We start from the raw sequence: 16,167 nt of genomic DNA on the forward strand, positions 1-16,167 counted from the left end.
TTGAGAACTGAGCTCGAAGCTCTGGGCGCTGCTCCCCGAGGGAGTCTCCTCTGTCTTGGCGCATTTTCCCCTCCACCAAGTCTTTGTAGAAGCCAAGGTCCAGGCGTGGGTGAGGCACCCAGGCTCGGATTCTGGGGGGCCCCCTCCGACGGAACCCTCGGCTCAAGCCTGAGCCCGTGGCGACTCACCGGTGGTATCTGGAAGGGATTTGAGGTTCCAGGACCCTACCCCTCGGGCTTCGCTGGCTGCTCTGCAGCGCTGCCCTCTGCTGGCGCCAGGCCCGACCGCTGTGCCTTGTGCCCGGTGCAGCCTCCTCTGGGCATCAGCCTCCAAGCTCATCCGAGCTCTGTGTCTGAAGGCCGGCGATTGCCGCCTTCCTTACTCTATCCCTGGAGGCAGACCCCGGGATGGCAGAGACCGCAGGCTGGCACTGGGTGCGGGACGCTGGGGGTTCATGGTGGCCAGGTGTGAGGATGGCTTAGCAAAATCCAAGCCCCCCCCCCCCCAGTGGAAGGAGCTTTTTGCCGAGGGGCGTGAGGACAGTGACTCCTTATGGGAAGGCCAGACCCCTGACCATCTGCCCAAGGCCCCGTGCTGCGGAGAAAGCCCGGAGAGTCTGTGAGCCCAACCCATGCCCCAAGGGTCCAGAAAACTGGGCTCCGCTAGCAGAATCTGAAATTGCAGGGGGGAAGGGAGGTGTCCCCATCATGCCCCTCCAGTGTCTAGGGCTGGAGTCGGGGGCTTGAAGCTAACCCAAGAAGTCGGCAAAGGCCTTCCATTCTAGGCTCCGGGCTCAGCAGCTCCTTGTCACGGGAAAGAGACCGAGAGACACCGTTCTGGCGGCCCAGGGTGCCTTGGAACCTCTGCGCAGAAAGCATCCTTGTGGAACGGGGGAGGGGGCAGTTGGGAGGAAGGGAGAGAAGGGGGAGGCCAGAAGAGAAAGAACGAGAACTAGGAGGCAAGACAGAAGGAGTGCGGAACGCAGGGGTCTCCCCTAGGTCGCAGCTGAACGAAGGGAGCTGGGAGGCCGGAACCTCAAGCCGCGCGGGCACCGCAGGCCTGGGGCCGCCTGCAGTTTCGGAGATCGTTCGCTTTGGAGCACGGCTGCTCCCACTCAGAACTGTCCGGGGACCCCTTTCCATCCTCCGTATCCATCAGAAAAACCTATTCTGGGCAACCACGGCCAGTGCGGATTTCGGTCCCTAGCCCCCCGAGAGTCGGGAGCCGGTCGCCCACGACGCCGTCTCGGGCAGGGCCCAGCCCCAACGTTCGCCGCAGCCCCTCCCCGCAGCCCTTTCCGCCCGGGGAAGAGTTTCACACTCGGCGGCGAGCAGCGAGCGGGGTGGTTGAGCGGCCCGTTTGAAGCGAAGCGCACGGCTCTAGCAAGCGCCGTCTGCAGCAGGAGAGGAGCGCGGCGTGCGCTCTGGGGCTCGGAGCTCCGGAGAGCCCGCGCCGGGCCGGGAGGGCCAGGGAGCGGAGGGGAGGTGAACGCCGGGCCCGGCCGGGCGGGGGTGAGGAGCGCAGATCCCGCCTGGGGCAGTGGGTGAGCGCCGGGCCGGCGGGGCCCGAGGCCAGGCGTCCCCTCCTGCCCAGTCTGGTCCCTGGAGTCCGAGCGATCCTCGCCGCGCCCCCTCCCCTGCTCCGTCCCCTCCTCTCCTCGCCGCGGGCTGAGCCTCCCTCCCAGCCCGGCGCTTCCCACGGGGAGAGGAGGAGGAAGGGGGGGGTTGGAGAGGAAGGGCCAGGGAGGGGCGGGAGGAGCGAAGAGGGACAATTCGGAGCGGCCCGCGCGCCCCCGCCCCTTGAGCTCTCGCGACGAGGGCTCCTCGAGCCCGGCCCGGTACAACAAGTCTGTCCGACGTCAGGGGGTCATTAATAACCAATTAGGAGGGTCACTGCGGCTCCTATAAAGGCGCTGAGATTTTGCCAAGGGGAAGACCGTCCGGGCCGGGTGTGCGAGAGCCGAGCGCGCGTCCGAGAGCCCCTCGCCGCCGTTTCTCTGCAGCCACCCGCCTCCCACCCGCCCCGCACCCCCCGCACCCGCCTCCGCCTCCACCCCCGTCTCTCCAGCCCTCCGCGCCGCCTCTGCCACCTCTGCTGATTTCTCCATCTCTCTCCCTCTCCGCCTCGCTCCCCCTCGTTCACTTTCCTTCCAGCCCGCCTCGCCTCCCGCTCCCTCCGGTGTCCTCCCCCTCCTCCTCCTCATCCCGTCCTCCCCCTGCTCCTCTTCCTTCTCCTCCGGCACAACCCTCTTCTCTCGCGCCTCCGCTCTCCTCTCGCCCGCCACATCCCCGCGTCGGCCCGGCCGTCCGTCCCCGGCGCCGGCGAGCCCCGGACCGCCCATGATGGGCTCCGTGCTCCCGGCTGAGGCCCTGGTGCTCAAGACCGGGCTGAAGGCGCCGGGGCTGGCGCTGGCCGAGGTCATCACCTCCGACATTCTGCACAGCTTCCTCTACGGCCGCTGGCGCAACGTGCTGGGCGAGCAGCTCTTCGAGGACAAGAGCCACCACGCCAGCCCCAAGACAGCCTTCACCGCCGAGGTCCTGGCGCAGTCCTTCTCCGGCGGTGAGTCGCGCCGTCGAGGCCGGTCGCGCCCCCTCCTCCCGGCGCCGCCGGGTTCCCCGCCGGCGACGCCCAGGGCGCGCGGCGGGGACACAGGGCGTCGCGGCTGCTCGGTGGGCCTCAGTTTCCCGGGAGCCGAACCGCGGCGCGAGCAGCCAAAGGCCGGGCGGGGCGGGAAGCAGCTCTGCGCCCCGCGCGGCTCGGAGAAGGGATCGCCGCGTCCAGGCTGCCCCGGCCCTGCGGCCCCCCGCGGCCCCCCGCCCGCCCCTCACCCCTTTGAGCCGGCGGGTTCCCGGCATCTAAAGCCTTACTAGGCGTGTAATAGCAGTTGACTCAAGAAGAAGGGGTTTAAAATTCATTTAGTTAACTTGGGCTTGACCCGCGAAAGTTCCCACTTCAACCGAGAACTTTAAAAGGCAGGGGGGCTGGGGAGGGGGCGGAGGGCGGGCGGGCGGGCCGGCAGAGAAAGCCGCTGAGGGAGCGAGGGAGAGAGAGAGAGAGAGAGAGCCAGAAAAGTTTCTTTTCTTTAAGATGTCTCAAGTTCTTATTCCTCATTCATCAACCTGCAAACAATATCTTTCCCCGGCGCTGGCATCTCTGCGCGTCGCCCTCTCTTCCCCCGTGACGATTTCTGTTCCTCTCTTAATTTACCGTGCAGACTAATCCCACTTCCATTCACGCTATGTCAACCATCTAATCCCCCCTTTTTGTAAGGGGAATTCCTCGGCCCCTTTTAAACAAGTCCCCTCCGCATTGAGCTACAATTTACTGCTACAGCATTCTTCCAGGGCTAATGAATTTAGAATTAGCAATTTCTTTCGAATGGAACCGAATGAATGCTATCACTTTAACAGCGTGACAAATTGCCGGCCGCGCCGCAATGGACACCGTTTAACCCCCCCGCTTTCAGCCGGCCCGCTCGCCGGCTATTTTCCCAGGTAGCTTAGAGGGGAACCTTGTAAGACACGGAGGCCGCCCCTGTGCGCCTCGCCGCCCCCACTCCGGCTGCCGGGCCGGACAGGGGGACCCCCGGGGGGCCGGGGGCCGCCCGTTCTTTCCCGCTCAGAGAGGCGACTTCAGGGCTCGCCCAGGTTCCCGGCGCCGCCCTTTCCGGCACCCCGGATCCTGGGCGCCGAGGGGGACCGAGGCGGGCCCGGGGTCACACAGAGAGCGCCGGAGGCTGCCCGCCGCAGCCCGCGTTCCTTTTGAGCTTCCGCCGCCCCCCAACCCCCGCCGCGCCGCAGCCTGAGGTCTCTTCCCAGCGCCGTAGCCAGCCGGCCCCCAGGCGCAGCGCCTCCCGCACCCCCGAAAAGAGTCAGAGCTCCTGGCCGCAACCGGGATCCTTCGACAGCGCCCTGTGTTCCGTGCAGGGAGGCGCAGTGAGCGCCCAGCGTCCCGCGGAAGGAAGGTCTCAGCTTGGCTATCACCTCCTCCTGGGAGCTGGCCTCAGTTTACCCATTTGTAAAACCGCGCGCTGCGGTGGGCACAGTCGTTCTTAAACTCTTCCAGGGTGGGGGGCAGGGACGTTGTGGATGCTTTGAGAATTAGTGGAGAGACCAAATAAATAAAAATAATAAAAGCCCCTAGAAATGAGCCCCAAAGCACCTCTTGCTTCCGAGGGCACAGAGGGTCCCCAGGTTGCAAACGGAGGAGATTCCTGCACTGAGCACCCTGCCACCCACCCCGCCTCCCGCCTCCCCCACTCCGCAGCGTGCACACACACACCCTAGTGACTTCCCTGGAGTCACTCCGGGGCGGGCCTGAGGTTGGTCTGGCCGGACAGGACCGGCCTGGGTCTCTGGCGGGAAGGGCGGGCCATTCCCTGCCTCAGGCTCTGACCCAGTCCCCCTGCCCTGGCGGCGGTCACAGAAGTGCAGAAACTGTCCAGCCTGGTGCTGCCTGCGGAGGTGATCATCGCGCAGAGCTCCATCCCGGGCGAGGGCCTCGGCATCTTCTCCAAGACGTGGATCAAGGCGGGCACCGAGATGGGTCCCTTCACTGGCCGCGTCATCGCCCCGGAGCACGTGGACATCTGCAAGAACAACAACCTCATGTGGGAGGTAGGTGAGGGCCAGGGGAGAGGGGCGCCGGTGGGAGGGCCCCAGGCAGCCGCCACTCCGTCCCTGTCACTCCTGCTGGGAGCTTGGGGCGCTTGGGCCCCCGAGCTCCCTGACGCGGGATCCGGGATCCTACCGCCCTATGCTTGGCGGTGCCTCCCAAACCAGGCTGCTAAGGCCATTGTTCAGGAAATCTGACCCTCTTTCTTCCGGCCAACCTAGGGACTGTCGTTGGCACTACTTCAGAGGAGGGCACTGAGGCCTCCGGAAGCCATGTAGCTTGCCCAGGGTTATGCCCAAAGCGCTGAAGCCAACCCTGGGGACCACCTCCCAGCTACCTGCATTCTTCTCCTTGGGAGGAAGTTGCAAGGAAAGCCCTTTTGAACCACCCTGGCCTGGGGGTGAGGGTGGCCAGTGTGGGGAATGGAAGGGGCCGGTGCTTCCTAGGAATGAGCTTCTCAACCCAGGCAGAACAGTGACAACTGGAAATGACCGGGGATGAATTGGCGTTGAGATAACTTTCTGAGTCAGCGGCCCGCATTCCACCAAATGATCTCATCAGCCCTGTGAATTATTATTCCCATTCTACAGAAGGAAACTGAAGCTCAGAGAGGCTTCCACCCCAGGCCTTCTGACCCTGCTCTCCTCCGACAGTGCCAGATGCCAGGGACGGCCACCCTTAGGACACCCTTAGGACAAAGCCACTCCCAAAGCTCTTCCTCCCCTGGGGCTCTTACCTTGCCGAGGCCAGGCTGGTGCACCCTTTCCCTAATCTCATTTCCCTTCCCCCCATGGGTCCCCACCACAGCCCCCACCTGACAGTCCCTGGAGGAGCCCAATGTGACAAATCTTGGCTCTGGTCACAGGCGCAGGAGGAAGAGAACAGGGGGATGGTCCAGATGCTTCTCCTGACCTCACCTCCTCCCTCCCTGGAGGCCTGGGCCAGTAGTTATCTTCTCCATTTGTTGCTAGGTTAGGAAGTTGGGGCCCAATCTGATCTCTGAGTACTCTTGATAGCTCCCACAAGGGGGCTTGGGCCAGGACAGGGTGCCACAGTGAGCCAGCCTTCCCTCTCCAGGCTCCTGTGTCCCCCTCTGAGGTCCTGGTCCGTGCTCTCTGCTGCTTTGGGGAGCACCTCTGCATCCCCAGGGAGTTAGCTGGCTGTTACTTTGTCGAGTCAGTGATCCCTTGGAGACCCTTTTCTTCCGGAGTTGGGGAGTACGTGGCCGCCGGAGCCTGGGGGGCCCTGGAGACTGACTCCCTGTCGGTCACTTCTAGCTGCCTGGCCTCAGGCAAGTCACTGCACTGCTCCGAGCACCCCTTTTCTCAGCTGGAAAACGGAGATGAGTACAGCTGCTCGCCCTTCCTGGGGCTGTCGTGAGGATGGAGAGAGCGTAGGAGGATACACCGGCAGCGGCCCAGCCCGGTCACAGGTGGAGAGCCTGCCTCACTCAGCCCCTCATTTACCTGCATGCAGGTGTTCAACGAGGACGGCACAGTGCGCTACTTCATCGATGCCAGCCAGGAGGACCACCGAAGCTGGATGACCTACATCAAGTGCGCACGTAATGAGCAGGAGCAGAACCTGGAGGTCGTCCAGATCGGCACCAGCATCTTCTACAAGGCCATCGAGGTGAGTGCCTGTGCTGTTGTGTACGAAGCCAGGGGGCAGCCAGGAGAAGGGGCGCAGGCAGCAGTGTCCGGGGACTGGGGGTGGGGGGGATGGAGGTGCATTGATGCCAGCCACGCTGGCCCTGCCCAGGCCCTAGGGCTGGGGCCCAGGCATCATGGTCTCTGGGAGCATGAACTTCGTGGCAGGTTTTCTGGGCTGTAGATCAGAAAGGACAGAACTTTTGACTTTAGGCCATTGTGGATGTCATGAGCACCTCAACCGTGAGGCTCCCGGATAGCTGCTTAGGGTGTCCTGGGGTTCAGAAACCAAGAGATACAGAGAGCAAGACGCAGGGGAAAGCATTTGAATGCAAGAGAGGGCATTGTGTCTGCAGCATTTTCGCTGTGTGTTGTTCCTTGTTCTGCATGCGTGGGACGCTGATGTGGGGATCATGACTCTAAGTCTTGGCTCTGACACATCGATCACTCGCTGTGGAAGGCTTCTCTCCTAGACTCTGTGGTTGCGTTATCCTTTATAATCCTTGTGCATTTAATCCACGAGGGAGGGTTCTGCGATTACCCACAGTTTGCAGACAAGGAAGCTGGGGCTCACTTGGTGGCAGAGGGACTCGGGAGCTCTTACCAGGCGTTGGGGGGAATGTTAGCACTAATGCCCGTGCTGGGTCGAACTGCTTAGAAGCAAGGGAAAGGGAAAGATAGCAGCAGATAAATATCACATCCCATGGTTGGGAGTAGCTAAGCCCTGCCCAGGTCATGGGAAGGTTCAGGAGGATGGAAAAAGGAGGTGTTCCCGATAGGGAAATCTTGGACAGAGGCAGAAAAGCTCACGGTCTACAGAGAGGGGCTGAGGGCACAAAACAAGCCAAGTGGTGGTAGCCATGGAGGGCCATGCTGTCGGGACCTTCTGGACAGTGTCTCTTGGCAGGAAATATGCTCAGCATCTGTCCCAGGAGTGAGACAAGCTCCCTCCTTCCCCATGGCAGATTGGTGGCCAGTGCTGTGGGGGGGGGGTGGTGGGGATATCCCCCCACACACACTTGTCTGGACCTCCTGCTTCCACTCCCCTAGTGGAGAGAGGCAGTGTCCTCCCTCAGGGGTGGGGCTGGGTTTGGCTGAGTTTTGGAGAGGTCCAAAGGAGGTCTCCCAGGGCAGAAGAATGACTTCCCTATAGTCCATTTTATCCCTGGGACTCAGAGCCTCAGATCTTTCTAAGGCCCTAGGGGCACTGGGGCCTAGCAGCTTCTGGAACTGGGGTCCAGTTGTCCCTCAATAACCAGGCTCCAGGAAATCTCCCAGGGATGACAGCAGAATGGTCTTTGCCTGGGTGTTGTTGTGGCCACGGAGTGGGTCCCAGCGGAGGGGTAGACTCTGGGAGGGCCAGGAAGTGGAGGGTAAAGAAAGGTGTCCAAGTTCTGGGCTGGTGTTCAAGTGAGATGGAACAGCATGGGGCTGTGTGAAGGTAGGGCCGAAGGTGGCCCAGGCACCTAGGACAAAGGTCTAGGACAAAGGTGGCTCCTGTGACCGTCTCGCTGGGCCACCACCCTGTGGGAATAAGGACTCCCCGCCAGACATCCCAGAATTGGCCTAAGGTGTGGATGAACCTCACTTCTAGCAGAGCGCACGCTCCAGGGTCTTCTCCCCTCCTACCCTCCCAGCCTCATGCACACATCCTCACATTCGTGCGCTGCTTCCTGGCCATCCCAATACAGATGAGCTAGGAGACACACAGACTTTCCATTCCTCCCCTCTAACATGAATGCACACACATGTACATAAACACAGATGTACACGCATGCACACGAGAGACAGTGGGAGTGCTTGTATGATTCGGGCCAAAGAACTCCCGGCTGGGGCCGACTCGGGGGCCTCAGATCATCTCCCTGTGCAGATTACATTGGCTAAAGGCTCAACGGAGTCAGGAAATATTAATAGAAATTTCTACAGATTCAGTCAGAGGACAGAGGGGCTGAAGAGGATCTCTAGGGAGGAATCTGAATTTAGACGAGTAAAAAAAAAAGTCATCTACATTTTATCAGGATTTAAGTTGATAAAAGAGGATCAGGAAAAAGAAACCGATTCATATAGGATACTGTGAGCAAGATGCCATGGATTTGCAGTTAATGCTTGCCCAGAGGTAGCAAGCCTATGAAGAAGGGACCTCTTGAATGAGGGACAAGGAAACAGAAAATATCACTTTACGGTCATTTTACTTTTCATCAGCAAAGCTGGACACTTTTCTCGTGGTGGCCGTTTTTCTCAGATCATTTTGTGGCCATGTCAGATTCCACTTACTGGACCAGCAGTGTGTCTGGGCCAGTGTGACCACCCACCATGCGCTGGGCAGAGGCCAGGGCTCACTGGCCCTTCTAGGCTCCACCAGAAGAAATTGCTTCTCCCCCAGGCCACTCCCTGAAGTCTCTGGAATACATGGGCTGTTTGTTCTGTGCGCGCGTGCGAGTTAGCCAAGGAGACGGGCCTTTGCGATGATCTGTTTTCTTAGTCTTTCTGTCGCTTAGAACTGCCATTTATATTCCATATGAGTAACCCATTACTCACCCCAAAAATGGGAAGGCCCATCTTTATTCGGTAAGCAGAATGCACTGTTGCTACTTTCAAATTTTCCACAAATACAAAATAATAGCCCTCCAAATGGAGATGGGGTTTCAAGGCCAGCCAGTCGGAGGAGAACCCCCAGGCGGGATTGGCATCTGGCTGGATCTACGGCAAGCTATTTCTGGGGCATTCTCCCCATCGATTCAACCACAGAAGAATTTACTATAACGTGAGGTGCCTAAAATAGCATTTCTAGAAAGCGCTCAGCACAAAGCAAGTGACCATTCAGTGTTGAATGAATAAGTCTTTCTGCAGGTGATGGGGACTGGGTCGAAAGGGGAACACACGGACCCCTGTTCTCCCAGAAAAACAAAACCAGCTACCCCAGGAAGCAAGACCTTTGATGCCAAAACTCAGTGCAAGGAAAGGATTTAGTAATAAGTTATGAAAGCTTTGGACTCTGGAGCTGGGAAGAAAATTCCCAGTCTTTCCCCTCCCTGTGTCTTGGCAGATTACCGTGCCCTGAAGTGTGGGCCTTTCCTTCCCGCTACTTTCCTTCTCCTTTCAAGCACTCGAACATGTTATATGGCAGAGTCCCATGTCTGCTTTTCCTGGCACCGTTTTCCTTTTGACGTTGCTCAGAGGCGGATGCAGTTGGGGCACCTTATTTTTTTTTTAGAAGATTTTATTTATTTGACAGAGAGAGCACAAGCAGAGGGAGAGAGAGGGAGAAGCAGGTTTCCTGCTGAGCAAGGAGCCCGATGTGGGACTCGATCCCAGGACCCTGGGATCATGACCTGAGCTGAAGGTAGACGCTTAACCGACTGAGCCACCCAGGCGTCCCCACCTTGATTATTAATACTAAGCATCATTAATAATGCTACCATCTGTGAAGCATTTATCATCTGTGGGCACGTGCTGAGGGTCTTAGCAAATTTTTAAGAATCGCGTCCTCTCCGCTCTGTGAGATACTATCACTCTCCCCGTTTTAATGATGGCAAAACTGAGGTTCAAGGAGATCATAGGAAGGTGGTGAGCTGTGATTTGAATCCAGGCCTGTCTGACCCCAGAGCAGAGCCCTTCGTCGCCACGCCGTGGGGCCTCCCCGGCCAATATGTATTTGCTGGAACTCTATTAATTGGTCTGTCAGGACATCTGTGGTACAATGGAAATTGATATTTGTCCAGATGACATGGAGATCCTTCTGGACTAAGGTTTCTGCACTGCCCCGGGTGGGGGGGGGGGGGGGGAAAGGGAAGTGTCAGAGCCTCCCGGGAGTGTGTTCAATAGTGTGACATACATTTATATAAAGAAAACAAACCAAAACCGGATCGGTTTCCATTTATAATAAAAATTCAGAGAGGGGGCAGGACGGAATGTCTGGGCTGGTAGGGATGGTTCCGAAGCTGAGCTGAGAGACTATGTAATTTGTCAAGGGAAGACTCAGGCCCTGATATTCTCCCAGAATCTCGGGGATGTGGATTTTATGGTACCGGGCTCGGTTTCTTGGTCTATTGTGTGTCCCGAATCAGTCCCCGCTGCCTAGAAAAGTGAACGAAGGACACCTTTGTGATCCTGGTTCTGCCGGCCCCAACGGAGAGTCCTGGCAGGGTCTCGCCAGAGTTGGCTGTAAAGAAACGTCAGGATTGAGGGACCGGGAAGCCTGGGAGGGGCACAGTGGTTGTTCTTTGCTCTTAGGCAGTCAGCTGCCGGGACCCTGGCAGCCTGTGGACAATAGTGCCAGGATCTCCGGGAAGAGGTTCCTGATCCTGAGGGTCTCCTGGTCTTGATCTCTGGGGTTATTGCATGAGGGGTACCAGCGAGCAAGCAGGGACCGGGCGTCCAGGTCAGGGGCTGCCGCTGGCTTCCCAGAGCTCTGAAGAGCCAACAGACTCCACTTCCAGCCTTCCCCAGTGCTGGTGGCTTCTCGATATCTGTGCCATTTTCAATTCCAGTAGATTCTTCTTAATAGATTTTTTTTTTAAGTGGAGCTAATGCGGGGCTTGAACTCATCACCCTGAGATCAAGACCCGAGCCGAAATCTAGAGACGGATGCTTAACCGACTGAGCCAACCAGGCGCCCCTAGATTTTCTTTCTTTAATACAGAGATAGTATAAAAGTAATATGTGCTCATTATTTTTTAAAAAATCAGATATCTCATGTAGAAAAATAGAAGCCACTCTGCCCATCATGCTGCTCCCCACGAACCTTAAATCAGCATTTTTTAATAGTCTCAAAATGACAAACCCTTCTGGGGAAAGAAGCACAGAAAACTGGCCACAGTGGCTGAACATCCAGGGTGGGGGAGAGAGTCACTTTTCATGTCCTACCCCCTTTATGTGTTTACACGTGTTTGTCAATGTGTCTGCTTTGTTGTTTTAATTTCTGAAATTAACTAGTAAGAGTAATTTTAGTACATGTAAAAATTATGTTAGTAAATAAATGATGTACTCTATGTTAAAAGTCAATGTCGAAGCTCTTATTTAGAAAATCATGTTCCAAACAACCATTTTGAACAATATTCAGAATTTGTGCAAGCCCAGAGTTCTTGGCTTCTCCTCATTCATCACCACTGTTGTTGTTCTATTTATTTTATATATTTTTTTTAATTTTTTAAAAGATTTTATTTATTTATTTGAGAGAGAGAGAGAGAGAGCATGAGTCTGGGTGGGGGGGGGGGGAGGGACAGAGGGAGAGAGAGAAACAGACTCCCCGCTGAGCAGAGAGCCCCACACAGGGCTTGATCCCAGGACCCCGAGATTGCGACCTGAGCCAAAGTCAGTCTGTTAAGCATCTGACTTTGGGTGCCAAAGTGCGTTGGGGAGCCACCCAGGCGCCCCAAATTTACATTTAGTAACAATTGTTATCGTCAATTACAATGAGAAGGCTGGTGTTGATTTGGATATTTGATTCCTCGGCTGAGAGTCTGGAGGTGGAGATGGAACTCAGGGCGACAGCCGATGCGGGCTTGCTGAGCTTCCCCTCCACATCTGTGCTCTCCCTGGGGGTGCCCCCCGCCCCAGCCAAGCCGGAGGCAGTGGCCCCGAGTGGGGCTCGCGTCCTTGGGGCACTGGGGCCCAGCCCGTGCTGTTGCCAGTCACTGAAGGCAAAGCCACCAGTCACCCTGGGTTTCAACTGTGCCCGCGGCCCCATGCCACACTGCAGGCTCTGTGGGGACCACTGTGGGCCTCGATGCCCCAGAGAGCGCTGCCAGCTTCCTGAGACGTTGGTGAGCTCAGGGAAGATCATAACACTCGCTCCTGCATCCAACCTCCCTGCAAAGTTTTCTGCCCACGGCTCCGCGGAGGCCTGGCCCCGTGAGGCCTGAGTAGAGAGGCCGTCCCTGTTTTACAGTCTGGGAAACCGAGGCCCAGTGCCGGAAGGCAACTTGCCCAAGGTCATAGGCTCAGCAGGTGGGGAGTCCAGGTGGACCCTGACATGGGTGACCTCTGCCAGCACTCTGTCCAGTTCAGACAAGTCTGATGGGCGACTGGCTGCTTTAGAAGAACCCTGATTGTGAAAATTAAAGCCAGGGGTCAGGACAGGGTCAGAGGTGACTTACAATCAGATTCTCAGAGTTGGGGGACCTCAGGGAGGTTCCCCCACCCCCTCACTTGAGGAGACAAGCTTAGAGAGGATAAGTGCTTGCCTCAGGTCACCCAGGCGCCCGGTGGCCGAGGGTCCATCTGCATCCTCACACAGAGAGCATCCTTCGCAACGAGTTGATCTTAAATATTTTCCTTCCGTCCTCCTCCTTCTGTCTTCTCCGTCCCCTTTCCAGCAGGGCCTCCAGCTCTGTCCCGCTGACCCCCGGGACAACGGCCATGACTGTGAATGGCCTCGAGGACTTCTCTGGTGCCAGATTCTAACCTGTCTGCTTTCTTTGAGGCACCACCTGATTTTCCTCGGGTTCCGGGACTGTACTTGTTTCTTCCATATTCGAACCCTGTACCTCTGAGCTGGTACCCTCTGCCTGGCTTCCGGTCACTCACTGACCCTGAGGGCTTGACGTGATGCCCCACGGGCCATGGGGGCAGGCACACAGTGGCCCCAGGCTGAGTCTCAGGAGGAGGGCAGTGACTAGGCCCCCTCACACTTTCCTTCCTTTGCCCCCCCCCCCCCCCCCGTCCTTTCAGGGTCAAGCAGAGCTGGCTGTGAGGGTCTGAGGGTCTTCCTGGCTTTGACCAGAGGAAGGAAGCTGTGGTACAGAAGGGTAATGCATGTGGCAGGGGTCTGCAGGCCAGAGTCAAATGGAAGGGCTGGGGCCTTCTCTGTAACCAGGGGGCCCAAAAGAGGGGGTCCTATTCTTGCATGATTTCAGATACCCCGAGATGGTATCTTTGGTGCTTCAACTCCTTTGAGGCAGTTGAGGACCCATTAGGAAAACAAACCGGTTGCTGCCTGGGTGTGTCCAGCTTTCTCTGGGAAGCTCAGAGAGTGACCCCCAGGATAGATGCCAAAGCCAGCTCTATGGGGTGCAGGCTTGTCCCCTCTTTCAACTGTCTTTTTTTTTTCAAGATTTTATTTTTACGTTATCTCTACACCCAGCGTGGGGCTTGAACTCACAACCCAGAGATCAAAAGTCGCACGCTCCACCGACTGAGCCCGCCCAGGCACCCCATCTCTCTCATTTGTCTTAGCTGGCTGGGGCCTGAAGGTTACCCATTTGGGAGGGCTAACTGGCTTTCGCCAAAGACCTGCGGGCCCCTTGGGACATCCTGGAGTGTGGGGTTTATGGTCAGTGCCACCACAGTGCCTTCCACAGCCTCCCGGGGCTGTCATTGCAAACCCCTTCCTCCCCGTGGCCTTCACCATTTCCTTGGTGCAGGTCCTCCCCTGGGATTAGCAGAGAACTGTCACCGTCTGTGGAATTCTCTCCTGTAGAAATGGATTTTGTTTCAGGCTGCGTGCCCCAGTATTTCCTGAGGTGGAGGGGTTCCTCAATCCGAATGCTTCTTTTTTAGCATTTGCCGTGTGCACGGAGTCACACAGAGCCCGTGATCGGGAGAGAGGTACATGTGGCGTGGTGCTGCCTTGTGGGCATTTTGCATGAGAGATGTTTCCAGAACATTATCAGAGAGGATGTAACCAAGTGCCATAGGGTGCCCGGCAGCCCACGATCCTTGGCTCAGCCCTGCAGACCGGAGGGCTGGCTGATTCTGGTTCCCCTCAGTAAGAAAGGAAAAGTTTTCTAGCTTTCCTTCTTCTGTTAGTCAGCTTGCTGTAAGCCTTCCATTCTGTTGCTATCAGTTTGGGAACTCTTACATGGCTGGGCGGCTGCTCTGTTCCCAGCCCCAGAGCTAGGACAGAAACAGCGAGAATGCCTGGGCTGGGAGGGGGAAAGAGGGGGTGGGGGCAGAGCAACCCAGGGCCTTCTGTGTTTATGCAGCTTGCTAGCGATGGCTGGTGTGGCTTTCTCTGGGCTGAGACTGGATCCCCGTCTCCATGGCAGGTGCAGGACAGCTGCCTCCTGGCTGCAGGGGGACGTGCGGAGACCCTGATTCCCATCCCTGGGGACTGCTGCCTCACTGATCGCATCTTGCTTTCTCCCCTGTAGATGATCCCTCCTGACCAGGAGCTGCTGGTGTGGTATGGAAACTCACACAACACCTTCCTGGGGATCCCTGGTGTGCCTGGGCTAGAGGAGGAGCAGAAAAAGAACAAGCATGGTAGGTAGTCTCCGTGAGGCCACAATGACAAGGGACCCCTGGAACCCAGAATGAGAGAGTGAGAGTGTGCCTGTGTGCACCTGTGTGTGGCAGGGAGGTTCCTGGTCTCCAGGGACCTGGGTTCAATCTCCAGCAGTATCGAGCCCATGAGGCTACTGGCTCAAGCAGGCCAACGCCCCCAGAGCCACCATCACAGTCCGGACACGAATGGCACTGTTTTCTGGACAAAATAAATTGTCTGGGGGCAGGCTGGGTTGGGGGGGGGGGGGGGGGGGGAGGGGGGGGGGGCGCGGGATACCAGAGAGGCAGAGGGTGGAGCAGAAGGAGCAAGGGGCCAGGCAGCAGGAGCCTGGATTGAGTTCCAGTTCTGCTGTACAATCTTGGGAAGGGCTCTGTGCCTCAGTTTCTCCATCTGTAAAGGCAAGAGGCTGGGCGAGATGATTTTTAAACCCCCTTCCAGCTCTGACAATGTCCATTTCCCTCTGTCCCTGGTGGAGGTGCTTGGTATTAACCTGTTGAATGAAGGTGGGGTGGAGTGTACCTGTGTGTGTTGTGGGGGACACTGGTCATCACGATAGACACTGTTTGCTCAAGACCTATTTCATGGCAAGTATTGCACTAAACCTTTTACAGCTATCACCCCACCTGGGTCCTCATAAAACCCTTGTGAAATTTGGTTAGAGGAAGAACCTGAGGCTCATGAACTACTGTTTATCCAGCCCTTGCCCTGCAGCTGTTTTACAAACAGTAATTTCTCTGATTCTTACAAGAAGCAGGCTTATGGGGGTGATGCTATTATTACCTCCATCTCAGCAATGAGAAAGGTGAGGCTCAGTTCCCGGGTACATAGTAGGGCACTCAGTAAATATTTGTGGGATGAATAAATGAAAGGATTTTTTTGGGGGGCGGTGGGGAGCCTTTTATGGAAGGCTACCATTTACAGAAGGCTACTTTGAGTCAGGTACTTCTCGTATACAGGCTAAGGGAGGTAAAGTGCAGCTTTTTACGATCACCTCGTGATGTTCTGCACAGCCCCGTGAGGTCGTAGTAGGTCCCCATTTTACAGATGAGGACGTTGAGGTTTGGAGGCGAAGTCACTAAGTCCCTGAGGTCTCACAGCACGGTCTGGAGTCCAGCTCCTATTTGACCCCAAGCCAGCTTCCTCGATGCCTCTCTCATCCCTCTGGCAGCGCCGCCCACCCGTCTGCTCAGACCCGCACCCCCCACCCCCGTCGATCCGAGGCGGGCTGGGCTGGGCGGGCCGGGCCCCGGCGGCGGCGGCGCGGGGTCGTAACGAGGCTGCTCTCTCTCCCCCCCCTCCCCGCCCGCGCCCCCCCGGGCCCCGCCCGCGCGGCCAGAGGACTTCCACCCGGCGGACTCGGCGGCGGGCACCGCGGGCCGCATGCGCTGCGTCATCTGCCACCGCGGCTTCAACTCGCGCAGCAACCTGCGCTCGCACATGCGCATCCACACGCTGGACAAGCCCTTCGTGTGCCGCTTCTGCAACCGCCGCTTCAGCCAGTCGTCCACGCTGCGCAACCACGTGCGCCTGCACACGGGCGAGCGCCCCTACAAGTGCCAGGTGTGCCAGAGCGCCTACTCGCAGCTGGCCGGCCTGCGCGCCCACCAGAAGAGCGCGCGCCACCGGCCGCCCAGCGCCGCGCTGCAGGCGCACTCGCCCGCGCTGCCCGCGCCG

The 16,167-nt window shown here is 57.9% G+C and overlaps 1 protein-coding gene across 1 annotated transcript in view; it reads left to right on the top strand.

The window, feature by feature from the left end:
• The first annotated feature begins 2,339 nt into the window (after positions 1-2,339).
• PRDM12 (PR/SET domain 12) overlaps positions 2,340-16,167 on the top strand; it is a 14,469-nt gene continuing 641 nt past the window's right edge. Inside the window, exons 1-5 of the mRNA XM_032419011.1 lie at positions 2,340-2,562; positions 4,429-4,619; positions 6,094-6,249; positions 14,360-14,471; positions 15,830-16,163. Coding sequence (XP_032274902.1) covers positions 2,340-2,562; positions 4,429-4,619; positions 6,094-6,249; positions 14,360-14,471; positions 15,830-16,163 — 1,016 coding nt within the window. The remainder of the gene's footprint in view (positions 2,563-4,428; positions 4,620-6,093; positions 6,250-14,359; positions 14,472-15,829; positions 16,164-16,167) is intronic.

Source organism: Phoca vitulina, unplaced genomic scaffold (assembly GCF_004348235.1).
Source record: "Phoca vitulina isolate PV1807 unplaced genomic scaffold, GSC_HSeal_1.0 scaffold21, whole genome shotgun sequence".
In the NCBI taxonomy this organism is placed as follows: domain Eukaryota; kingdom Metazoa; phylum Chordata; class Mammalia; order Carnivora; family Phocidae; genus Phoca; species Phoca vitulina.